Source organism: Rhinoderma darwinii, chromosome 3 (assembly GCF_050947455.1).
Source record: "Rhinoderma darwinii isolate aRhiDar2 chromosome 3, aRhiDar2.hap1, whole genome shotgun sequence".
NCBI classification, from domain to species: domain Eukaryota; kingdom Metazoa; phylum Chordata; class Amphibia; order Anura; family Rhinodermatidae; genus Rhinoderma; species Rhinoderma darwinii.
The window spans coordinates 103,298,341-103,324,888 of record NC_134689.1 but is presented as its reverse complement, the minus strand read 5'-3'; the positions used below and the strand labels follow the sequence as shown (position 1 = coordinate 103,324,888).

General features: G+C 42.0%; 1 protein-coding gene across 3 annotated transcripts in view; it reads left to right on the top strand.

The window, feature by feature from the left end:
- The window catches only part of STK32A (serine/threonine kinase 32A), a 224,000-nt gene that overhangs the window by 100,589 nt on the left and 96,863 nt on the right, over positions 1 to 26,548 (top strand). For all 3 annotated transcript variants that reach the window (XM_075860026.1, XM_075860027.1, XM_075860028.1), the window contains exon 5: positions 19,899 to 20,072. In XM_075860026.1, the coding sequence (XP_075716141.1) occupies positions 19,899 to 20,072 (174 nt within the window). The remainder of the gene's footprint in view (positions 1 to 19,898; positions 20,073 to 26,548) is intronic.

The following is a 26,548-nucleotide window of genomic DNA, read 5'->3' as shown; positions in this document are numbered from 1 at the left end:
CTATACCATTGCGTAATACGTCATCCAAGACCATCGCTAAAGAGTTGGTGCAGGTGTTCAGGAGATCCTTACAGACCAGGGTACCCCTTTTATGTCACGAGTCATGAAGGAGTTGTGTAAATTGTTTGTCACACAACTGCGTACATCAGTCTACCACCCACAGACTAATGGATTAGTAGAAAGATTTAATAAAACGCTAAAGGCGATGTTAAAGAAAGTTGTGGATAAAGATGGGAAAAACTGGGATTTTCTTCTTCCTTATCTCATGTTTGCAGTACGTGAGGTCCCCCAGTCGTCCATAGGGTATTCTCCATTTGAATTGCTATATGGTCGTCCTCCCAGAGGCCTTTTAGATATAGCAAAAGAATCCTGGGAAGGAGAAGCTACACCCTATAGAAGTGCCATAGAACACATTTCAGAAATGCAAGATCGAATCTCCGCAGTAATGCCCATTGTTAAAGAACATATGGCCCAGGCTCAGGTGGCACCACAAAGGGTGTATAACTGCAGTGCCAGAGTACGTTCTTTTGCACCAGGTGACAGGGTACTTGTTCTTATACCAACCATTGAAAGTAAATTTCTGGCTAAGTGGCAAGGCCCCTTTGAGGTAATAGAAAAATTTAACGAGGTCAATTACAAAATTCGTCAGCCAGGGAAAAGGAAGCCTGAGCAAGTGTATCATATAAATCTAATAAAACCATGGAAAGACAGACACTCTCTTGCTGCAGGAACTTTGTCTCAATCTGAGCATATAAGCTCGAAGAAGCCATTGCTGCCAGAGGTAACCGTACCAGACACCCTGGCAAATACCCAAAAGGTAAAGGTGCAAAGTTTCCTAATTAGAAATAAGGATTTTTTTTCTGAGATCCCAGGTCGCACCAGTCTAATTAAACATGACATCATTACTGAACCAGGTAAAAAGGTTAAGTTGAGACCTTACAGAATACCAGAGGCAAGGAGAGGGGTTATTACAGAGAAGCTAAGGAAAATGTTGGACCTTGGAGTAGTTCAGGAATCCCATAGTCAATGGTCTAGCCCAATAGTCCTCATTCCAAAACCAGATGGCAGTTGGTTTTGCAATGACTTCCGTAACCTCAATTCTATTTCTAAATTTGATGCTTACCCGATGCCGCGGGTTGACGAGCTCATTGATAGACTAGGAAGTGCACAATATATAACAACCCCAGACTTAACTAAAGGGTACTGGCAAATACCTCTTTCTGAAGACGCTAAGGAAAAAAACTGCTTTTGCCACGCCTGATGGGTTGTTTCATTATGTTGTCCTGCCCTTTGGTTTACATAGGGCACCAGCAACTTTTCAGAGAATTATGGATAAAATTTTAAGACCCCACATGCGGTATGCAGCAGCATACCTTGATGACATCATCATCCAAAGTCCAGATTGGGAATCCCATTTACCTAGAGTACAGGCAGTTGTTGATTCCCTTGCCGAGGCGGTATTTACTGCCAATCCAAAAAATTTTACAATTGGATTGGAGGAAGCCAAGTATCTGGGAAATACAATTTGGCCGTAGTTTGGTGAAGCCTCAAGTAAATAAAATTGAAGCCATCCAAGGTTGGCCTCACCCTGTAAACAAGAAGCAAGTTCGTGCTTTCCTGGGGATCACAGGCTACTATAGAAGATATATACCAAACTTTGCTTCACTGGCAGCCCTTTTGACAGACCTGTCCAAAGAGAAAGACTCTGTAAGGGTCAAGTGGACACCAGAGGCTGAACAATCATTTCAGGCTCTTAAAAACATTTTGTGCGCTCAGCCGGTATTGATTACCCCAGATTTTAAAAGGGAATTTATTCTACAAACGGATGCATCTGATGTGGGTCTGGGGGCTGTACTGTCACAGGTACGAAATGGGGAAGAACATCCCATACTATATCTGAGTAGGAAGCTGAACGACCATGAGAAAAAATATGCTATAGTTGAGAAAGAGTGCCTTGCTATTAAATGGGCACTGAAGGCACTCCGCTATTACCTTCTTGGTCGTCACTTTGAATTAGTCACAGATCATGCCCCCCTTAAGTGGATGTGTGAAAACAAAGAGAAAAATAGGAGGGTCACAAGATGGTTCTTGGCCTTACAGGAATATAGATTTACTCTAAAACACAGGCCAGGGACTCAAATGGGAAATGCAGATGCACTGTCCCTATTTCATTGCTGTGTGACCAGATGTGTTGCAGCCACTAGTCTGAAACAGGGGGGGGAGGAAATGTGACAGACCATGTGGAGAGGTTGTGGATGGGGTCTATATTTCCACAAGATTTCTGTCTTCTGCGATCTGAAAACAACCACGGAATAAATTCAGCAGAGAATGTGATTCTCCCTCTGCAATAGGTTTTATCTAAAACCTGGAAAAGGGCCTGGTTGTTGGAGTGGGGAGAGATGGGTGGGTCCCCACTCCATCCACACAGTCCTGGTCTTGGGCTGTCTAGCTATTAATCAGGGGTCAGGTGTGATAGCCCTTTTAAAAAGGCTGCAGTTCAGTCACACTCTCTCTCAGCCTGGGGAGAGGAGGTTGTGAGAGCAAACAGACTGCATTCATAACAGGTTGTATGGTCTGCATGGTTTATGGTGCCAGGCATTAGGCCTGCACTATGTTAGTTAGGATACCTGATTGTATAGTTAGTGCCGGACAGGCATAGAGTTTTCTTTTTGTTTGTTTTCTTTTTTTATTCATGTACAACCTGTAAATAAAACTGGCTGAGACCAGTAGTACACATCTTTGCTGTGCGGACTGAAATTTACTGGTGTGTTTGAAACCGAGTGCCGTCTACCCCAAGAGACGACAGTCCCGCTACCTAATTCCCTTACTGTATGTATATGTATATACTGTATATGTGTATATATACATATATATATATATATATATATATATATATATATATATATATATATATATATATATATGAAATAATTTTGTTATTTTCAGTTGTTACAGCAGGATACAATGAACTGTATTCGTTTTTATGCTAAATCTTGCAGAAAATAGGAAAATGAAAATATAAGAAATGACACCACTTTGCCTTTGAAACATTATGATTTCAGCTCACGGGTCATCGTTAAAAGCCGTCATATACAATAAGAAGACCAGACTTGGCAACCCTATGAAATTAAAATGGAAAATTTATTGTGGAAATGTTCCTGCTCAGACAATAATGAAACAGTGGGACATTCTCCAAAACAGTCCATTAGGGCTTCCAAGCCGAATGCTACTTTGTTACTGAGTTAAAGTAAAAACTGGTAGCTTAGAAAATTGTAAATCACGCAGAAGATTTCGTTTTCACTCATTTCTGTTTTGTCTCGCTTATAAATTGTTTATGCTTTCATTGTAACCTTGTGATGAAGTCTATAATAGTGTAATGACTTCAATATGCATAAAAATACATATAAATTTAATCCAGGATAACTATACAGAAATTTTACAGAAAGTAATATTGTCTATAATACCTTTGGGACATTCATATATTGACACATGGCTCTCGCTGCAATAGCATGGGTTGGTTTGATAAACCAATTTAAATGAATAGTGAACAATAATGGATCCATTCAGAAAAAAACAAAAACGCAAACGCCGGCCGAGTCCCGTCAGTGATCTGAGGAAAGATAGAACATGTCCTATCTTTCCTCGGATCAGAGACTCGGATCATTTTTCGCGGACCCGATTCACCCGCTAAAGTGAATGGGTTCGTGAAGACTATCGGGTGCCACTCGGATGCTGTCAAAAACGGCCCGAGGGGCACAACGGTCATGTGCATGAGGACTGGAAAGTGGAAAGTGCTTAAAACTAATTTTATTAATAAAAATAGAAAATTATAATTTCTTCACATAAAGTAACAATTGCCTTGATCACCTCGAAAAAGATGCGACCCTATTCAGGAACCTGTCCCTATTATACCCCCATTGAGTATTGAGCCCTGTTCTCCCAGCGCGTTTTTTTTTCTGGGGTGTCCTAGAATTCTTCAGAGGAGAAAGGCTGAATAGAGCCCGAGTAATATGAACAAGAGGCCTAAATTACACGATATGGACAAAAGTAATGGGACACCAACTCATTACACCTACAGGAGCTTTTATGATATCCCATTCTAAATCCATAGGCATTTATGTGGAGTTGGTCCCTCCTTTGCAGCAAAAACAGTTTCCACTATTCTGGGAAGGTTTTCTACATGATTTTGGATTGTCTGTGGGAATTTTTGAACATTCATCCAGAAGTACATTTGTGAGGTCAGACACTGATGTTGGAAAAGAGGGTCCGGCTCGCAATCTCAGTCAAGTTCTTCCACTCCAAACTCACCCAACCATGTCTTTATGAACCTTGCTTTGTGCACTGGGGCATAGTCATGCTGGAACATAAAAGGGCCTTCCCCAAACTGTTCCCACAAAGTTGGGAGCATAATATTGGCATTTACACCAGTCCATCCGACGCCTGGCATTGTGCTTGGTGATGTAAGGTTTGCATGCAGTTTGTGTGCGGATGTTAATGCCAGAGGATGTTTGGAACTCTGCAGTTATTGATTCAGCAGAGCGTTGGCGACTTTTATGCACTATGCGCCTCAGGACTCGTCTACCCCGTTCTGTAACTTTATGTGGTCTGCCACTTCCTGGCTGAGTTGCTGTGGTTTCTAAACGCTTCCACTTTGCAATAATACCACTCACAGTTCATTGTGGAATATCTAGGAAGGAAGAAATTTCCCGAACTGACATTTTGCAACGGTGGTATCCTATCACATTACCACGTTGGAATTCAGTCAGAGATACCCCAGAAAGAAACTCATTAGAAGATCAGGGCTTAATTGGCATGCAATAGGCAGCACAGATTCCCCTATAGGGCTGCCCCATTCAGGGCGATCACCCTATATCTCAAGAAGGGCAGAGCTGTTTTAAATGATAGGAACATTTTTCCTATAGGTAGCATACGCCTTTAATGTGAATTCATCGGGTATTTGTTAATTTATTTTTACATAGTTACGTAGTTACATAGTTTGTACGGTTGAAAAAAGACACATGTCCATCAAGTTCAACCAAGGGATGGGAAAGGGGAAGTGGGATAGGAAAGGGGAAGTAAAAAATTTCTACACATAGCAGTTAATATTTTTTTGTTCTAGGAAATTATCTAAGCCTTTTTTAAAGCCATCTACTGTCCCTGCTGCGACCAGCTCCTGCGGTAGGCTATTCCATAGATTCACAGTTCTCACAGTAAAGAAGGCTTGTCGCCTCTGCAGGTTGATGCATTTGAACCAGGGGCGGACATACCGCATGTGCAGCCGGTGCAGCTGCACAAGGGCCCCGCGTGGGAAGGGGGCCCGTTCCTCTGCTGGCCGACTCAGTTCTCAGCTGCGCGATGCTGAGGACTGAGACAGAGGCCCGTGGACCACTGGCGTAGCTATAGGGGTCGCAGCGGTCGCAATTGCGACCGGGCCCCGAAGCCAGGGGGGCCCACGGCCCCCCGCACCACATCAATAAAAAGTTACTATAGTAACTCGGGCCGCGGGCCCCTGTTACTATAGTAACATACTTTACTTACCTTCCTGGTTCCGGATCGCAGCGGAGGTCCTGACGTCAGGCGCTGTGCGCAGCGCATGACGTCACAGCGCTATGCCGCCGCGCACAGCATCGAGACTACAGAACTCCCGCCGCGGCCGAAGAGGAAGGTAAGATAGCCCTGACTGGCGGGGTCCGACTCCTGGGACCCGCCAATCAGCTGTTTTGAAGGGGCCGCAGCACTCGTACGAGAGCTGCTCCCCTTCATTCCTGTCACTTCATTCCGGTCACACTGTGAATCGGTTTCGGCGATTCACAGTGTGGGCGAGTAGTGAAATGAAGGGGAAGCAGCTCTCGTACGAGTGCTGCGGCCCCTTCAAAACAGCTGATTTGCGGGTCCCGGGCGACACATCAGCTATTGATGGCCTATCCTGAGGATAGGCCATCAATGTTTAGGGACTGCACAACCCCTAAGCCTACGATGTAGCAGGCTTAGGGGGCCCATGAGACAGGATCACAGATTGTGTGATGCTGTCTGCTGGGCCCTGTATCTAAGCCAATCACATGGTAGGCTTAGATACATGGCCCATGCGTGATCCTGTCTGCTGGGCCCTGTATCTAAGCCTACCACACTGTAGGTTTAGATACAGGGCCCCAGCACACAGTAATCTTATACTGTATAAGATTACTGTCTGCTGGACCCTGTATCTAAGCCTACCTTGTGGTAGGCTTAGATACAGGGTCCCACAGACAGTATCACACATGGGCCCTGTATCTAAGCTTTAGGGTATGTGCACAGACACTAATTACGTCCGTAAGTGACGGATGTATTTCGGCCGCAAGTACCGGACCGAACACACTGCAGGGAGCCGGGCTCCTAGCGTCGTACTTATGTACGACGCTAGGAGTCCCTGCCTCGCTGTGGGACAACTGTCCTGTACTGTAATCATGTTTTCAGTACCGGACAGTTGTCCGGCAGCGAGGCAGGGACTCCTAGCGTCGTACATAACTATGATGCTAGGAGCCCGGCTCCCTGCAGTGTGTTCGGTCCGGTACTTGCGGCCGAAATACGTCCGTCAATTCCGGACGTAATTAGTGTGTGTGCACATACCCTAACACATGTGTTACTAATCATTTTTTGTGTGTTTTCTTACAGGTTCGGTCGTTGGACTACGGCGGATTCCAGGACTACTTCGATGACAGCTTTTTTTTTTATTAATAAAATGGTTAATGAGGGTTGTGTTTTTTTTTTTTATTTCAATAAAATATTTTTTCTATGTCTTTGTGGTTTTTTTTAAACTATATTACTACCGCCTTAGTAATGGCCGCCGGCTGATTGACAGCATCCATTGCTAAGGCAGGGCTTAGTGTTAGCCGGTGCATAGGCTAACACTAACCCCCTTTATTACCCCGGTACCCACCGCCACCAGGGGTGCTGGGAAGAGCCGGGTACGATCCAGTACCTGACCATCTGTAGTGATGGTCGGCCACTGGGGTGGCCGCAGGCTGGTATTATCAGGAGGGGAAAGGCCAGATACAGTGGCCCTTCCTACCCTGGTGATGCTAGGCTGCTGCTGCTTTATTGTATCTGGCTGGTTATGAAAATGGGGGGGACGCCACGTCATTTAAAAAATAATTGGAAAGAACGATGTCGGGTCCCCCCCAATTTTCATAACCAGCCAGATACAACACAGCAGCAGCAGGCAGCATTACAAGGGTGGGAAGGGCCACTGTTTTTGGCCTTCCCCAGCCTAATACTACCAGCCTGCGGCCACCCCGGTGCCTGCCCGTCACTACAGCTGGTCGGGTACTGGTTTGTACCCGGCTCTTCCCAGTACCCCTGGTGGCGGTGGGTACCGGGGTAATAATGGGGGTTAGTGTAGACTCTGCACCGGCTAACATTAAGCCTCGCCTTAGTAATGGAGGTTGTCAATCAGCCAGCGGCCATTACTAAGGCGGTGATAATAAAGTTTAAAAAGATACAAGCACATAGAAATTTTTTTTATTGAAATAAAAACACAACCCTCATTAACCATTTTATTGAGAATAAAAAAAACGCCGTCATTGAAGTCCTCGTATCCGAAGTCCAACAACCGAACCTGTAAAAAAAACACAAACACACAAAAATAATCAGTAACACATAAAGAAGCAAAATTATTATTCTTACCTTTCCTGGGTCCAGCGCTGGAGCCGCAATGTCAGCGAGCTGGGCCCTGTATCTAATCCTATCATGTGTGATACAGTCTGCTGAGCTGTGTATCTAATCCAATCATGTATGATACTGTGCTGGGCCCTATATCTAATCCGATCATGTGTGATACTGTCTGCTGAGCCACTGTATCTAATCCTATCATGTGTGATACTGTCTGCTGAGCCACTGTATCTAATCCTATAATGTGTGGTACTGTCTGCTGAGCCACTGTATCTAATCCTATCATGTGTGATACTGTCTGCTGAGCCACTGTATCTAATCCTATCATGTGTGGTACTGTCTGCTGAGCCACTGTATCTAATCCTATCATGTGTGGTACTGTCTGCTGAGCCACTGTATCTAATCCTATCATGTGTGATACTGTCTGCTGGGCCACTGTATCTAATCCTATCATGTGTGATACTGTCTGCTGAGCTGTGTATCTAATCCTATCATGTGTGATACTGCCTTCTGAGCCACTGTATCTAATCCTATCATGTGTGATACTGTCTGCTCAGCCACTGTATCTAATCCTATCCATAGTTTATAGGGTCGTAGTGCTATAGATATGCTATGCTGTCTCCTATACACACACTTTTTTTTGGGGCGGACACATATGTATTGGGGCTATTTCCCGGACATTTTAAGCCCTGAGGGTATGTTCACACGGCAGCGTCTGTTACGGCTGAAATTACTGTGCTGTTTTCAGGAGAAAACAGCACCGTAATTTCAGCCGTAATGGCATGTGCAGGCGTCTTTTGCTGCGTCCACTACGGAAGTAATTGAAGCTGGTTTTCCATGGAGTCCATGGAAAACGGCTCCATTTACATCTGAAGAAGTGACAGGCAGTTTTTTACGCGCCGCCTTTCGACAGCGGCGCGTAAAAAAAAATGACCATCGGCACAGAACATCGTAAGACCCATTCAAATGAATGGGCAGATGTTTTCCGACGCTTTTGAGCCGCATTTTCGGATGTAATTCAATGCTAAAACGCCCAAATTACGTCCGTAAATAGTGTGTGTGTGAACCCAGCCTTAGTGACGCCCCGGCTGCTAGTGCTGCATTGTTGGGTCACTTAGGAGACCCAGCGATGCAGCTGAAAGCGGACCGTCGGCCATGAGAAGTTTGCGGGGTGGGGGGGGGGGCCCTGGCACATTATCTGCACAGGGGCCTTTTGCAGTCTGTGTCCGCCACTGATTTGAACAAATGATCATTTCGTTTTGATAAACCCAGCAGTCTGGAAGTGTTATGACATTGTTTTGAGAAGAAGATACAAGCACTCGTAGCTCCTGGAGAAAACTCTGGCTCGATTGCACTATGAAGCCTTCAGCAGCTTTGTGGCACTTGATTTCAATAAGGAAATGGAAGAACTGGCAGTGTGTGAAAATTAAATGCAGCAATGAATGGACTAAATGATAAGATTTACATTGCAATCAGTCAATGTTATGGTCTGGCGTGAGTTCTCCTTCCTACTGAATAATATTTCTCTAAGGACAATATTGTCTAACTTTGGCACTTAGGGACACAAGATTAATATGCACGAGCCTTACACACCTGCTCCCAATGCTGAACATTACGTTAACAGCACTGCAGCAGCTTCTGTTGTTTTCTATGTTAATACAATGGGAAGTAAACTGTTTTTCAACACATAGCGAGTATACAAGGCAGAGCCAAATATAGTGATGACATATCTGTCATGTCTGCTAGCTATAATTCAAATCTGATACTATGAAAATTGAAAAAGTACCGATTTGTTTTTTTTTTATAAATCAGTGGTACATGTATACAGTTAGGTCCAGAATTATTTGGACAGTGATACAAGTTTTGGCATTTTAGCGGTTTACCAAAACATATTGAATATACAGTTATATAATCAATATAGGCTTAAAGTGCAGACTTTCAGCTTTAATTTGAGGGTATTCATATCCTAATTTGAGGAAGGGTTTAGGGTATGTTCACACGTAGTCAACAAAAACGTCTGAAAATCCAGAGCTGTTTTCAAGGGAAAACAGACCCTGCTTTTCAGACGTTTTTTTACCAACTCGCATTTTTCGTGGCGTTTTCACGCCGTTTTCGCAGCGTTTTTTACGTCCGTTTTTGGAGCTGTTTTCATTGGAGTCTATGAGAAAACAGCTCCAAAAACGTCCAAAGAAGTGTCCTGCACTTCTTTTGACGAGGCTGTATTTTTACGCGTCGTCGTTTGACAGCTGTCAAACGACGATGCGTAAATAACAGGTCGTCTGCACAGTACGTCGGCAAACCCATTCAAATGAATGGGCAGATGTTTGCCGACGTATTGGAGCCGTATTTTCAGATGTAAAACGAGGCATAATACGCCTCGTATACGTCTGAAATTTGGCCGTGTGAACATACCCTTAGGAATTACAGCTCTTTATTTTGTAGCTGCCTCTTTTTCAAGGGACAAAAGGTAATTGGAGAATTATCTGAAAAGCTATTGAATGGGCTATTCCCTCGTTAATCCATCATTAATTAGGCAGGTAAAAGGTCTGGAGGTGATTCCAGGTGTGGCATTTGCATTTGGGAGCTTTTGCTGTGATCCCACAACATGAGGTCAAAGGAGCTCTCCATGCAAATGAAACAAAACATCGTTAGGCTGAAAAAAATGAAGTAATCCATCAGAGAGAGAGAGCATAAATGTTAGGAGTGGCCAAGCCAACAGTTGGGTACATTCCTGAAATAAAAGAGCTCACTGGTGATCTCGTGAGATCCAAAAGTCCTGGATGTCCACGGGAGAAAACGGTGGTGGATGATCGCATAATCCTTTACATGGTGAAGAAAAACCCCTTCACAACATCTACCCAAGTGAAGAACACTCTCCTGGAAGTAGGTGTATCAGTATCTAAGTCTACCATAAAGAGAAGACTTCATGAGAGCAAATACAGAGGGTTCACCACAAGGTGCAAACCATTAATCAGCTTCAAAAATAGAAAGGCCAGATTAGACTTTGAAAAACAACATCTAAAGAAGCCAGCCCAGTTCTGGAACAGCATTCTTTGGACAGATGAAACTAAGATCAACCTGTACCAAAATGATGGGAGGAAGAAAGCATGGAGAAAGCTTGGAACGGCTCATGATTCAAAGCACACCACATCCTTTGTAAAACATGGTGGAGGCAGTGTGATGGCATGCATGGCTGCCAAAGGCTCTGGGTCACTAGTGGTTATTGATGATGTGACCTGAAGACAGAAGCAGCCGGATGAATTCTGAAATGTACAGGGATATACTCACATTCAACCAAATGCAGCAAGGTTGATTGGACGTCGCTTCACAGTACAGATGGGCAATGACCCAAATCATACTGTGAAAGCAACCCAAGAGTTTTTTAAGGCAAAGTAGTGGAATATTCTGCAATGGCCAAAGTCAATCACCAGATCTCAACCGGATCGAGCATGAATTTCACTTTCTTAAGACAAAACTTGAGGCTCTGTCACCACATACCCTATATTGTACATGATGTGATTGGCGCTGTAATGTAGATTACAGCAGTGTTTTTATTTAGAAAAACGATCATTTTTGACAGTTATGACCTATATTAGCTTTATGCTAATGAGTTTCTTAATGGACAACTGGGTGTGTTGTACTTTTTGACCAAGTGGGCATTGTGGAGAGAAGTGTATGACGCTGACCAATCAGCGTCATACACTTCTCTCCATTCATTTACACAGCACATAGTGATATTGCTATATCGCTATGTGCAGCCACATACACACACATTAACGTTACTGCATTGTCCTGACAACGAATATACATTACCTCCAGCCAGGACGTGATGTTTATTCAGAATCCTGACACTTCGCTAACACAATCCCGACACTACAGCACATAAAGTTAAATAGGTCATAACTCCGTAAAAAATGATCGTTTTTCTAAATAAAAAACACTGCTGTAATCTACATTACAGCGCCGATCACATAATGTACAAGACAGGGCACTTATAATGTGGTGACAGAGCCCCTTTAAGGCAGAAAAACCCACAGAAGAGCAAAAACTGAAGACCGCTGCAGTAAAGGCCTGGCAAAGCATCACAAAGGAGGAAACCCAGCGTTTGCTGATGTCCATGGGTCCCAGACTTCAGGCAGTCATTGCCTGCAAAAGATTCTCTACGAAGAATTTAAAAAAAAAACAACATTTTATTCATGGTAATGTTAATTTGTTCAATTCGTTTTGAGTCCCTGAAATAAGGAGGCTGTGTAGAAAAATGGTTGCAATTCCTAAACGTTTCACAGGATATTTTTGTTCAACCCCTTGAATTAAACCTGAATGTCTGCACTTCAATTGCATATCAGTTGTTTAATTTCAAATCCAATGTGATGGCATGCAGAGTCAAGTCGTAATGATTATGTCACTGTCCAAATAATTCTGGACCTAACTATATATATTAAACTTTGTAGGTTAAGTCCCGCTTACACCGGCCAATTATCGGGTGAACAAACATTTGTAGGAATGCTTGTTCCCAATCATCACCCTGTGTAAACAGGCCAAAGATCAGCTGATGAAGGAGCAAATGCTCGTCCATCAACTGATTGCATCTATTATGCGTCCAAAAAAATGGTCGCTAGTGAACAGCACATGTCCCGACAAACTACAAATGCATGAGGATGAACGATCATAGTAACGACCGTTCATCCCCACACTTAATGATCATTGCTATTTGTAAAGGGAGCAAACGGGCGATGATCAACAATGTGGTGCGGTTTTTCGAATGGAAGGTACTGCGAGTTCCAGGTCGTTTCCGAGTCGAATACACTACGTAGTTTTTAGGCAGCGCATCCGACACATGGGAACAGGGCCTTAGCCTGGATTCTGTAGCTTTAGCTTTTTCGTGACCGTAGCTTTTTACATTTTTCTTTGATATAGCCATATGAGGGTTTTTTTTTTGGGGTTTTTTTTTGTGGAACGAGTTGTAGTTTTTCAGGGCACCAATTATCGTACCATATAACGTACTGGGAAACTGGAAAAAATGATTTGTGGGTGTAATGAAAAAACAGTGATTCCTCTATAGTTATTTGGGTTTCGTTTTTACGGCATTTACCGTGCGGTAAAAACTACATGTTAACTCTATTCTGCGGGTCAATACAATATAAGACTATTTTTGCTTTACTACTTTTACAAGGAAAAAACAAATTGTTAAAAATACAATGGCGCCATATTCTGAGAGCATTAACTTTTTTTATTTTTTCATCAATTGAGCAGTATGAGCTTATTTTTTTTGTGATGTGAGCAGTAGTTTTTGGAGTAGAAAATACTTTTTGATCACATTTTATTAAATATTTTGTTTAAGATGAGGTGATCAAAGAACAGCGGTTCTGGCGCTCTAACTTTTTTTTTTTTTCTTTACTTCGTTCACTGTGCGGGTTCAATAATGTTATATTGTAATAGTTTGAACTGTTACGGACGCGACAATACCATTTATGTTAATTTTTTTATATTGCTTTTAGGGGTAAATTAGAATAGGGTTTTTTTTTTACTTTTATTTTTTTATATACTGTATATATAAACAAAAATTGATTGAACTGTAATTAACTTTTTTTTTATATAAGTTCCACTATCACTTGCACTATATACTACAATAATAATGTTTGTTCATACGTGTGCGACATTCCTGTGTGGTTTCCCCCACATATATCAGTTTACAGGGACACTGTAGTACATATATAACATGGGATGATGTACAGGTCAAAACATTTTGGATGTGAAAGACCTTACCATTTGTCAGATGAACAAACATCTTGCCCTTTTCCATGATGTTGCCATTAATGCAATTCAAACATGGAAAACATCCAATTTTTTGGCGGGCCAGGGTTAACTGGTGGTTTGTTTGTAAGGACCCCACGTCCGCATGTACAAGTTGGTCCCTTATTCTTTTGACGCCTAAAGGCCATCATCGGGGGACTACCGAATTTAGGAACAGCAACAGACAAATTCCTAAGTATATGCCACACGTGGCGTATAATGTTGGAGATCCTATAGCTGATATCAGAATATCTAGAGACAAAAGCTACTCTATTTGAAGATATTTTATAGCGAGATATCAGTAACTGTTCCCTTGCGACAGTATCAACCTTGTCCCTCTGTTTCTGTAGGAGAGCTAGTGGGTATCTACGCTGAGCGAATTTATCGCTCATGTCATCTAAACGTAGTGTGAGATGTTGAGGTTCTGCTACAATACGTTTAACCCTTAACATTTGGCTAAGAGGTATAGACTCCACCGTCCGTCGAGGATGTTGGCTGTCATATCGCAACAAACTGTTGCAATCGGTGGTCTTATGGTATAGATCAATGACTAATTTGTCGCCCACCCTATATACAAGGGTGTCCAAAAAATGTAAATCCGTAATCGAAGACTCCATCGTGAATTTGATATCCTCATCAATGGAGTTGAGGAACCCAAAAAACTCCTCTAGCTGTGACACAGTGCCAGTCCAGATAAAGAACACATCGTCTATGTATCGCCACCACCTCAGTACATTACTGAAGTGGTGGGACACATAGACGTGGCGTTCCTCGAGGGCTACCATGAACATGTTGGCGTATGTGGGAGCCACATTGTTGCCCATGGCGGTCCCCCTCCTTTGAATGTAAAAGGAGTCAGCGAGCAGAAAATAATTCTCTGTAAGCATCACCTCCAATAAGTCCATCAAAAATTGTGTGCCTGCTCTGGAATGCGCTGACCCACCTAAGGCTTCCCTTACTAGACTAAGTCCACTATCGTGGTTGATTGAAGTGTAAAGACTACAGACGTCAAAAGACACCAAAATAATGTCACCAGTCAGGGATATGTGTGTTAACTTCACTATAAAGTCAGTGGCATCCTGGATGTATGATGTTGCGGAAATGGCATAACCCCTAAGTGTTTTATCAAGAAACACTGCTATGGGATTGAAGATGGAGTCCCTCCCTTATACAATGGTGCGTCCTGGTGGTTTATGCAGACATTTGTGTATCTTAGGAAGACAATAAATAACAGGGTTGACCGGATGTGTCACGACAAGACACCTTTTCATAAACATTGACTTGAAAAAAAGCATGGAGGTCCAATTCCAATTGGAACCAGTCAATTTTAGAAGCCGGACAAAATGTCAGTCCCTTGTTCAATAATTTCAGCTGTGTATCAGATAAGGGACGTGAGGAAATATTTACCGCAAGTTGCTCTAGTTAACTCTCCTTTCCTTGCCACGTGCCAACTGCCAATGGCGTCTGGTTCTCTCTGGTCTTGGATTTAAATGGCCTTCTGTGTTTGCGGCTTCCTCGCCTAGTACTTCCATGGTCCCCCCTAAAAAAGATTCAGAAATGTCCGTAGGGGCACCTGCTTTGGGTTGCGGATGCTGCTCCTTTGCCATACGTGGCGCCTTTAACAATATTGGGTTCTTTCTGCCAGTTGTAAATACGACCATCCACATAGTCCTCAACATCACGTACCCACTTTTGACGCTTGGTGTTTTCCAAATGTAATCTGAATTTTCCAAAGGACTCCTTGGCACCATCCTTGTATTTCTGTAGGTCCTCCATCAATAACAATACGTTTGAATACGGTCTTGCCCCCACATTAGTTTATTCTATATTATATATCTTATATGTGTACTTTGGCAAGACTTCTTCCTGAATGTACCAATAGGTTATGTTGCCCTATTTGTAACAGCTTAGATGCCAACGTCGCTATTGACTGCGGTATCTAAAGTGTTTTACGAGCATAATTCCGCTTGTTGCAGTGAAGTGCCAGCTTAAATATACAGCCGACACGCTCAACTTATGGTGCTGGCTCAGCCCATGAGCCTGTTCCATATTTTCCTCCACGACCTCCGCATGTATATATGTCAAGAATGGGTTAATCATAATTCTGCTAGATCCCAGGATTATTGGAGAACAGGGAAACACGTGTGCATATCAATGAGATGAGTGGTTTGTGATATACCGCTACACTCGGTATTAGCCTTTTTATGCAATTTTATTTTTATGTTTGGTAAAATATCTGAATAGCATCTTGACATTCAAATTATTCTCAGCTCTGAGGATGAATTTATCAATGACAGATTCGTGAATAAAGCCATAGTCTTGTTATAACAGCTATGATTTTATTTAAATGGTCACTATAATTTTGCTGAACTTCATATAGGTCATAGAGTCATGGCAGAAGGTTTTTTTGGTGGAGCACAAGGCACCGGCGTTTCATATCCCAGTCTTAATAGGAAACAAGCTGGAGTAAAATGCAACAAATTTATTTAGAGGTGCACGCCTTTTAATAAATTTGTCGTTTCGACTGTCCATCTATGGCAGCTAGAAGCTCATACTTCCAACTTTCATGTATTGTTAAGAGGGACAACTTATGCAGCTCCTGAAGCGGGGGCGCCACATTTTTTTATCTTGTTAAGCCACATTTCTAACCCCGCCAATTCCCCACCCATATTCACCCAGTTCATCCCATACAGTATGATGCTCCCATATAGCCTACTCACTGCATAATGCCCCATAGAGCCCCTTCACACAGTATAATGCCCTATAGTGCCCCCACACAGTATAATGCGCCCATAGTGGCCTCCACACTGTATAATGCCCCCATAGTGGCCTCCTAACTGTTTAATGCCCCTATATTGGCTTCCACGCAGTATAATGCCCATATAGTGGCCTCCACGCACAGTATAATGCCCCATATTGCCTATCACACAGTATAATGCCCCCATAGGTGTTTCCCACACATTATAATGCCCCATAGTGCCCCCACACAGTATAATTCTGCCACAGTGGTCTCCACACAGTATAATTCCCTATATCTGCCCGCACTCAGTATCATGTCCCTATAGTGCATCCCACACACCGTATCATGCCCCATAGTGCCCATTACACAGTATAATGCGCCCATAGCTGCTCCACACAGTATCATGCCATTGTAGTCGGTAAGCACACAGTACAATGCACTCATAGCTTCGTTCAGCACACAGTATAGTGCCCCCACACAGTATAATGCCCCATAGCTGCCCCAACACAGTATAATGCCCCCATACCCAGTATAATGCCTTCCTAGTGCCTACTAAAATAAATACTCAACTAAACCCCGTTCCCACTGCGAGTGGAAGAGATCCCTCTGCAGGTCTCCTCCAGGTTGTGCTCTGTCTGGCTCGGTGCAGACATGGGCGATGATGTCACTGAATCGCGCCTTTCTGCACCAAGCCACTCACAGCTGGCTTTACGTAGTAAATGGTGAAGTAGCGAGCTGGTGGCTCCCGGTTCCACCATTGGATGAAACTGTATCTGCGTCCTGAGGATGCAGGTACAGTTTAAACCAGGACATTCCGCCGGCTGCCCATGATAGTGGTACACCACCCGGAAATCGGGAATGTCCCGCTGGATCCGGGACAGTTGGGAGGTATGGGAGCAGACGTAGATTTCTGTTATGATTTTTGCTAGCTTCTGGTGTAAATAATAATAGTAAATGTGTTGGCCATGGGTGGCCCTCTGATAAGCTTCACTCACTTCTTTAGAAAAGTGTTGAGAGCAGTGGAAATGGCTCAAAAAGTAAAACTGTTTGCGGCATTTGTGACTTTTCTATGCTTGAAAACTGGGGTAGAAAAGTTGTTAAAGTCCCCTAAATGTTTCTACTGGTCCTGCCAGTATTTTTCATTTATCGTTAGAAATATGCATTTAGAGGAAGACAACCTAATAGACGATCCGTAATCTTCTGCAAACCTGAGTGTCAGAAAATGGCAGGACCTATTGGGCTCAGGGGGCACATTGTGATCTGGGTAAACATGCTCTACACCTATCATGCCAAGGGTGGACTAAACAGGTTGTCCATATTGACTTTGTTATCCAAGGTCCTGGGTACAACTGGAGCCCGCTCTGCTTGATGTGATTACACAGTCATTAATTGTCTAATATTATGTGAATGTCCACCATTTTATTTTTTTTGTAATTTTAATTTGTTCAAAGTTCATTATAGCAGACAAAGTTCCTATTTTCTGATACAGATGTCCAAATCTCCTGCATAGACATAAATATTAAAATACTGTCTGCCTAAAGCCACCCCTAGGGGAGCTTACTGCATATTGTGTTTTTACTGAGTAGCCGGTAGCGGATGCCGGCATACAGAATTTTATCATTTATATCTATGTTTATGTGAAGAGAAGCATAGAATTTGCAAAACAAAAACAATTAAAAACAGAGCTCTAGCCTCAATAAAAGCATATTATTAAATAATTCAACACGGAATGTTGTACCTAATATTAAAATGTTATATTGACAATAATAAACATTGGGGAAGATATAGCAGAACTGATGCAAACAAAAGTGGAACATTTGCCCATAGCATCAAATCAGATTCCACCTTTCCTTTTTGAGACGCTCTTTGGGAAATGAAAACAGCAACTTATTGGTTGCCATGGGCAAATAATTTGCTTTTTCCCCCATTGTGTTCCAAAAGTGCAGTTTTTATAACTCCAGGTCTCCTTCAGTAGCTGTAAACAGACAATAAATATCTGGTATCCAAAGGTGTCCATGCTTTCCATGGGTGAAGGGGGAAAGGATTCATCTTATTGGTTTTCTAACTCCCTGCCAAAGGTGTAAAATGAAGCTCCTGCGCCCCAATGCAAAATCTGAAACCGCGCCCCCCACCTACCATGTGACATTTTTTAATACTGGTGTCTCCCATGTGGCAAAGGGACCTTTAGACCCTCTCAAGCACCATGGTTTTGGAACATGTGCTACTTCTGTACAAGGATATGACCCCTGGTAGTTGGCGGGCACAATATACAATTACACAAGAAAAGGTTGCCTGCAAGCAACCAAGCCCAATTTCCCAACTACCAAAAATATATAGTAAAATAAATAACCTTTATTCAGCTACGTATAGCTAGACAGACCACAACAATGGGTTAAAATTATCACTACCTGATGGCCGGACGTAAACATATGTTCCCTGTGTTAACAGGCACATGTAGTAATTGACATAGGAGCACTAGTATCTTCCCTAGCCAGTTAGATTATTAAAGTAACTAATATATGACAGTAAGTCCGGTCAGTGGTGAGTGTTTAAAATCTTAGCAGCCCCCCCCGACATGTTTCGCTACTAAGTAGCGTCCTCAGGGGTACACGGGGTGATAATTTTAACCCATTGTTGTGGTCTGTCTAGCTATACGTAGCTGAATAAAGGTTATTTATTTTACTATATATTTTTGGTAGTTGGGAAATTGGGCTTGGTTGCTTGCAGGCAACCTTTTCTTGTGTAAATGTGCTACTTCTGCACCCCATGTAGCCACGCCCTGCTCCCTTTTGTTGTGTGGATATCTTGTGCGTCATTGTAGCGGCTTATTAGTTATCAGTTATCTTTTTACTAGTATCATTGTGTTCATCTTTATAACATATACCTGAGCTTACTGTAATGCTCTGTAGTATCACACTTTTCTTTAGTAATACAAGTTTCAGTTAACATTTGACCCTTTTTAAATAATTGTTGTTCTATTTCTGCATTTGTGAATTGTACAATGCATTTAGCAAGGTTTATCCCTGATAGTGAAGTTCTTTGCACCTCAAGGTGAAGATGAAAAATAATGAAGTGTAAAATTGTTTTCCATGGGGATTTCAAGGTGAAAAGTTATTTCTATAGTTATTTAAAAGGTGTGGAAATAAAAGCTCTGTGGAATAAATGTAATTTTACAAAACTAAAAAAACCATAAATTTGTCTTTGTAAGTTGATTTTGGAATGGATTACATAGGCTTTGAAAAGTGTAAGGATTGGGGTAAACCATTGTTTCCTGCACATATTTGACAATCCGTATCAACCATGTATGCCATACAGCATAAAAGGTTTTTAAATGGCACTATTAGGGCTCTGTTCAAAATCCAAGTCGTATGCAGCCGTAAAAAGACAACCGAAAGTCTGGTTTTCCTACTAAAAAAAAATTATTCAATGTTCTATCAGATGCCGCATTGCAAGGATATTCTCTGAACTGCACTGAATATTTGATACTATATGTATATTTGATATTTTAATGAAATTAATAAATGTCCTATTACGGGGTAGCAACATCATCTTTGTTTATTTTGAAGATGTAAATACCAATTACTATAGAATTTTAATCTTTATAATGGTTCTTTTAGGCTACGTTTACATTTGCATTGGTGGCTCCATTCAGAGCATCCTTTGCAGATTCTGTCAAACTTAACAGGAATAACATTTATTTAATTTTTTTTCATTCCAGGTATTCATTTCAAGATGAAGAAGATATGTTTATGGTTGTGGATCTTCTTCTTGGTGGTGACCTAAGATACCATCTTCAGCAAAATGTTCGTTTTACTGAGGCCTCTGTAAAGCTCTTCATCTGTGAACTAGCCATGGCACTTGACTACTTGCAGAGCAAAAATATAATTCATCGGTGAGTCTATTTGTTCATGCATTTGGTGTCTATGTGTAAACTATTCAGAATAGCCTATTTTTATCTGTATTTAATAACCTACACTTTGATTAGTTTGACAAAATAAAGACAGAAAGAACATTAGATTAGAGAAGTGTTCACCTGGCAGATATTTTTCCCATATCCACTATCAACCCGGACATGGTTAGCTTAGGTCCTTTTACTTGGGCCAATTATTGGGCAAGGGAGGGTTCATAAGAACGCCTGTTCCCGATCATTGCCCTGTGGGAACAGGGCAACGATCAGCAGATGAACGAGCAACAACTTGTTCATCGGCTAACCGTCTAATTTATTCAGCAATAAATGTTATCGTTGTCAGCAGCACATCTCCCTGCCGACATGATGGAACTGTGTGGGGACGAACGATCGTAGTAATAATCGCTCGATCCCATACATAACCAAGCATTGCTGCTCGTCAAAGTAGCAAACAAGTGCTAATCAACAAGCTGCCTTGTTAATCTGCGCTCGTTTTGATGGCCCATATCGGGCAGTGTAATAGTACCTATAGTGAGCTGAGGGTTTTTTTGCTTATCTTATCACACAGCAGCAAGTTATCAGAGTCAAGTTTAGGCTATGTTCACACTGAGTATTTTGCAGGAGGAAGATCTGCCTCAAAATTAAGTTTGGAAGTTTGAGGCAGATTTTCCTCTCCCTGCACGCGGCGTTTTTCGCCCACGGCCATTGAGCGCTGCGGGCATAAAACACAGCGAAATACGCTTTCTCTGCCTCCCATTGAAGTCAATGGGAGGTCAGAGGCGGAAGCGCCCGAAGATAGGGCATGTCGCTTCTTTTTCCCGCGAGGCAGTTTTACTGCTCGGGGGAAAAAGACGCCGACGTCTCCCATTGAAATCAATGGGAGGCATTTTCGGGCCGTTTTTGCTGAGTTTTGCGACGCGGTTTCCGCATCAAAAAACTCGGCAAAATACTCCGTGTGAACATAGCCTTAAACTGTAAAACAAAAAGAAAGTCAATAAGTCGGCACTAAATTCTACTACCTCTGTACATATAATGTATTTGTTAATATTTATTCTTTTCTTTGAAGGGGTGGAATGGAACATAAAAGAGTTTTTACACTGTTTACCGTGCAGTATTATTAATGTTGGGGGTGGGGTGGGGTGGAAAAATAAAAGAAGCAGTTCCAAAATAGTTTTTCGCAGTTTTTTTACACTGTTTACCGTGCAGTGTTGTTAATCAGTTAACTTTATTTTATTCGTTACGATTGCGGCAATACAAAATATGTATAGTATTTTTAGGTTTTAGTGCTTTTGCACAATTAAAGCATATGTTAAAGAGGCTCTGTCACCATATTATAAGTGCCCTATGTCCTACATAAGGAGATCGGCGCTATAATGTAGGTGACAGTAATGCTTTTTATTTAGAAAAAAAATCTATTTTCACCACATTAGGAGGGATTTTAGCTTTATGCTAATCACTTTCTTAATGCCCAACTGGGCGTTTTTTTTTACTTTAGACCAAGTGGGTGTTGTACAGAGGAGTGTATTGACCGCAGCATATAATGGATTAAACGGCCGAGATCAAGGGTTTCTCTGACCTCGGCCGTCACAGCGGGAGCTCGTCTGTCAACCATACGATGACCAGGATGTACTGTTACACCGTAATACGGTTTTGTGACAGAAATTTGTAGCAGTGACTTAAAGGCTTTTAACCTTTGCAGGATCCAGCTATTATCGATCACATCATGAACTTTGATGTAATCGATTACAGGTTGATACTGTAAGGTCCCGCGGTCACCGAAGCCCTCAGTCCCGCTGACCTGACGGATTCGGCTTTGATCACAAGATATACAGTGAAGGAAATAAGTATTTGATCCCTTGCTGATTTTGTAAGTTTGCCCACTGTCAAAGACATGAACAGTCTAGAATTTTTAGGCTAGGTTAATTTTACCAGTGAGAGATAGATTATATATAAAAAAAAAAAAAAGATAATCACATTGTCAAAATTATATATATTTATTTGCATTGTGCACAGAGAAATAAGTATTTGATCCCCTACCAACCATTAAGAGTTCAGCCTCCTCCAGACCAGTTACACGCTCCAAATCAACTTGGTGCCTGCATTAAAGACAGCTGTCTTAAATGGTCACCTGTATAAAAGACTCCTGTCCACAGACTCAATTAATCAGTCTGACTCTAACCTCTACAACATGGGCAAGACCAAAGAGCTTTCTAAGGATGTCAGAGACAAGATCATAGACCTGCACAAGGCTGGAATGGGCTACAAAACCATAAGTAAGACGCTGGGTGAGAAGGAGACAACTGTTGGTGCAATAGTAAGAAAATGGAAGACATACAAAATGACTGTCAATCGACATCGATCTGGGGCTCCATGCAAAATCTCACCTCGTGGGGTATCCTTGATCCTGAGGAAGGTGAGAGCTCAGCCGAAAATTACACGGGGGAACTTGTTAATGATCTCAAGGCAGCTGGGACCACAGTCACCAAGAAAACCTTTGGTAACACATTACGCCGTAATGGATTAAAATCCTGCAGTGCCCGCAAGGTCCCCCTGCTCAAGAAGGCACATGTACAGGCTAAAGTTTGCAAATGAACATCTGGATGATTCTGAGAGTGATTGGGAGAAAGTGCTGTGGTCAGATGAGACTAAAATTGAGCTCTTTGGCATTAACTCTACTCGCCGTGTTTGGAGGAAGAGAAATGCTGCCTATGACACAAAGAACAACGTCCCCACTGTCAAGCATGGAGGTGGAAACATTATGTTTTGGGGGTGTTTCTCTGCTAAGGGCACAGGACTACTTCACCGCATCAAAGGGAGAATGGATGGAGCCATGTACCGTCAAATCCTGAGTGACAACCGCCTTCCCTCCACCAGGACATTAAAAATGGCTCGTGGCTGGGTCTTCCAGCACGACAAAGACCCGAAACATACAGCCAAGGCAACAAAGGAGTGGCTCAAAAAGAAGCACATTAAGGTCATGGAGTGGCCTAGCCAGTCTCCAGACCTTAATCCTATCAAAAACTTATGGAGGGAGCTGAAGATCCGAGTTGCCAAGCGACAGCCTCGAAATCTTAATGATTTACAGATGATCTGCAAAAGAGGAGTGGGCCAAAATTCCATCTAACGTGTGCAAACCTCATCAACTACAAAAAACGTCTGACTGCTGTGCTTGCCAACAAGGGTTTTGCCACCAAGTATTAAGTCTTGTTTGCCAAAGGGATCAAATACTTATTTCTCTGTGCACAATGCAAATAAATAAATATAATTTTGACAATGTGATTTTCTGTTTTTTTTTATTTTTTTTATATAATTTATCTCTCACTGGTAAAATTAACCTAGCCTAAAAATTCTAGACTGTTCATGTCTTTGACAGTGGGCAAACTTACAAAATCAGCAAGGGATCAAATACTTATTTCCTTCACTGTAACTTCTTTGTATCCAGGATACGCAGAAGCTGTATCTGAAAAAGTTAAAACATTTTTTGATAAAATCCAATTAAAAGGTTGTTTAGAATTCCATAATACATTGTTTTATAAAAAAAAAACAAAAAAAGTGTGCAAAGGTTTACATAGCCTTTAACATCCATAATGACTTCTATTGAATTAGGCATCGAAATGCTGCTACCGGGTATTAGATCATTATGAACGAAATGTCACCATGGCCAGTAGGGGATTTTTTTATTGCCGGGTAAGTCCAGATGTCGAAAATAGGAAAAGACTAGAGCACACAGAGCAGCGTTTACAAGAAAAACACTACATACAGTAAGGGTTCATTCACAACCATATTATGCCTTCGAAATAGGGCTTCCCTGGAGGTGCATAAGCGCTCTAACGTAAGTCTGCTTGCCTCCAATTTCATGCAGGTTTTTTTTCCATACGAATTCGACACAAAAAATTGTCGCATGTTCCATCAGACCTTGTATGTAGAGAATAATCTCTGTACATACAGTCTGACAGGACCTGTAAGGCAGTGCACAAGGGCTGTACAGCTCCATGCCACTGTTCATGAGCTTTTACACTCTGTTCAATTTGGTGCTGTTGGAAACCTGACAGACCCAATAGAAGGCTATAGGATCCTTTAGGGTTAATTGGGATCTTCTTTGGTTATGAAATGCATAGACAATTCAGTTACGGTATGGCTCCATTAGAGAGGACCTGTCACCTCTTCTGACATGTCTATTTTAGTAAATACTGGTATTCCCCATGAAAAAAGAATTTCTGGATCATCTTTTCTTAGAACTCTACGATGTGCCATCCCTCTGTTTTTCCTCCTTAAAATTTATGAATAAATTGACAACTTGGTGTTACTATTCCCCTTATCAAAAAGGTGTGTCCTTACACAGTGTGAGACTGTGACCACTGATTGGACATTGTCAGTCTGTGTAGGGACACAGCCCCAAATGTTATCACTCAGTTGTAAATTGATTTATACATTTCTAGGAGGAATAACAGAGGAACAACACAACGTAGAATTCTAAGAATAGATGATAAAGAATTGTTATTTCATGGGGACTACAAGTATTTACTAAAACATGAGTGTCAGGAGAGGAGACAGGTCCTCTTTAATACTAGAAGGCATCAAGCTAATATCAACAGAGCCTAACAGGCCTTTTACTTCGGCCGACAATCGGCCGGTGCAGCGAGAGCCGTTCAACGAAACATCGTTGATCGGCGCTCATTTGCTCCTGTCCCACGGTGCTATGGATGGGGGCGGGCGGGCGGTCGTTACCCCAATCGCTCGTCCCCATACATTATTATCATGTCGGCAGCGCTTCTCCCTGTTTACACAGGGAGATGTGCTGCCGACAACGATAATATTTAACTTTTTTAAAATGATACGATCAGCAGATGAACGAGTGTTTGCTCGTTCATCTGCTGATCTCTGCCTTCTTTACACAATGCAATTATTGGCAAGGGCGTTCTATGAACGCTTGTCTGTCCGATAATTGCCCAGTGTGAAAGGGCCTTAAAGAGGCTCTGTCACCACATTATAAGTGTCCTATCTCCTACATAAGGAGATGGGCGCTACAATGTAGGTGACAGTAATGCTTTTTATTTAAAAAAACGATCTATTTTTACAACGTTAGGAGCGATTTTGGTTTATGCTAATGAGTTTCTTAATGTCCAAGTGGGCGTATTTTTACTTTCGACCAAGTGGGTGTTTTACAGAGGAGTGTATGACGCTGACCAATCGGCATCATGCACTCCTCTCCATTCATTTACACAGCAGAATCGCGTTCTTACTAGAACATGATCTGCAGCCACATACACAGCTATAATGCTTGATTAACGTTAATCCAGTGTCCTGATAATGAATACACATGACCATCCAGCCTGGACGATGCTGACACTTCTGAATCTTTTCTGTGAGATTTACAGCAAGGGAAATGAAATCTCGCGAGATTACGGAGGTAAACGAGATTTAGTTTCCATTGCTGTAAATCTCACAGAAAAGATTCAGAAGTGTCAGGATTCTGAATACACATGACGTCCAGGCTGGATGGTCATGTGTATTCATTATCAGGACACTGGATTAACGTTAATCAAGCAGAATTGCTGTGTATGTGGCTGCAGATTATGTTCTAGTAAGAACGCGATTCTGCTGTGTAAATGAATGGAGAGGAGTGCATGATGCCGATTGGTCAGCATCATACACTCCTCTGTACAACACCCACTTGGTCGAAAGTAAAAATACGCCCACTTGGGCATTAAGAAACTCATTAGCATAAACCAAAATCGCTCCTAACGTTGTGAAAATAGATCGTTTTTTTAAATAAAAAGCGTTACTGTCACCTACGTTATAGCGCCCATCTCCTTATGTAGGAGATAGGACACTTATAATGTGGTGACAGAGTCTCTTTAAGCGTGTATGTCTGGATCTTTCCAGGCGTACACGCTAACTGTAGGGAAAAATTTATGTGAATGGGACCTTATGTGTATTTTGCCTCAGGTCTCAATGTTCTCCTGCTGCTCATATATGCACCACACCATATGTACTGTCAATGTTTTACTAGAAATGTACCATATACAGTATACCCTATCTTGGTATTGTTTTTTTCCAGTTTATTTAACAAAAATCAGAAAATCGAGATTGAAATCGAAAATCGTCTATAGGGTTGAAAAATATCTAGATTATATTTTTTGGCAAAATCACCCATTATAAATTGAAATACCAGTAAAACTCCAAACAAAACTACTACCAAGTAAAATCCAGGCTCCAAAAACAAATGGTGCTTCCTCCCTTCTGAGCCCTACAGTGTGCCCAAACAGCTGTTAATTTCCACATATATGGCATCACTATAGCCGGGAGAATCCTTTTAACAATTTTTGGGTTGTTTGTCTCCAGTGGCACAAGCTGCGCACTACATATTTGCCACTGAAATGGCATATCTAGGGAGAAATTAAAATTTTTACTTTGCACCATCCGCAGCACAATCATTTATGGAAAAGAACTGTGGTGTA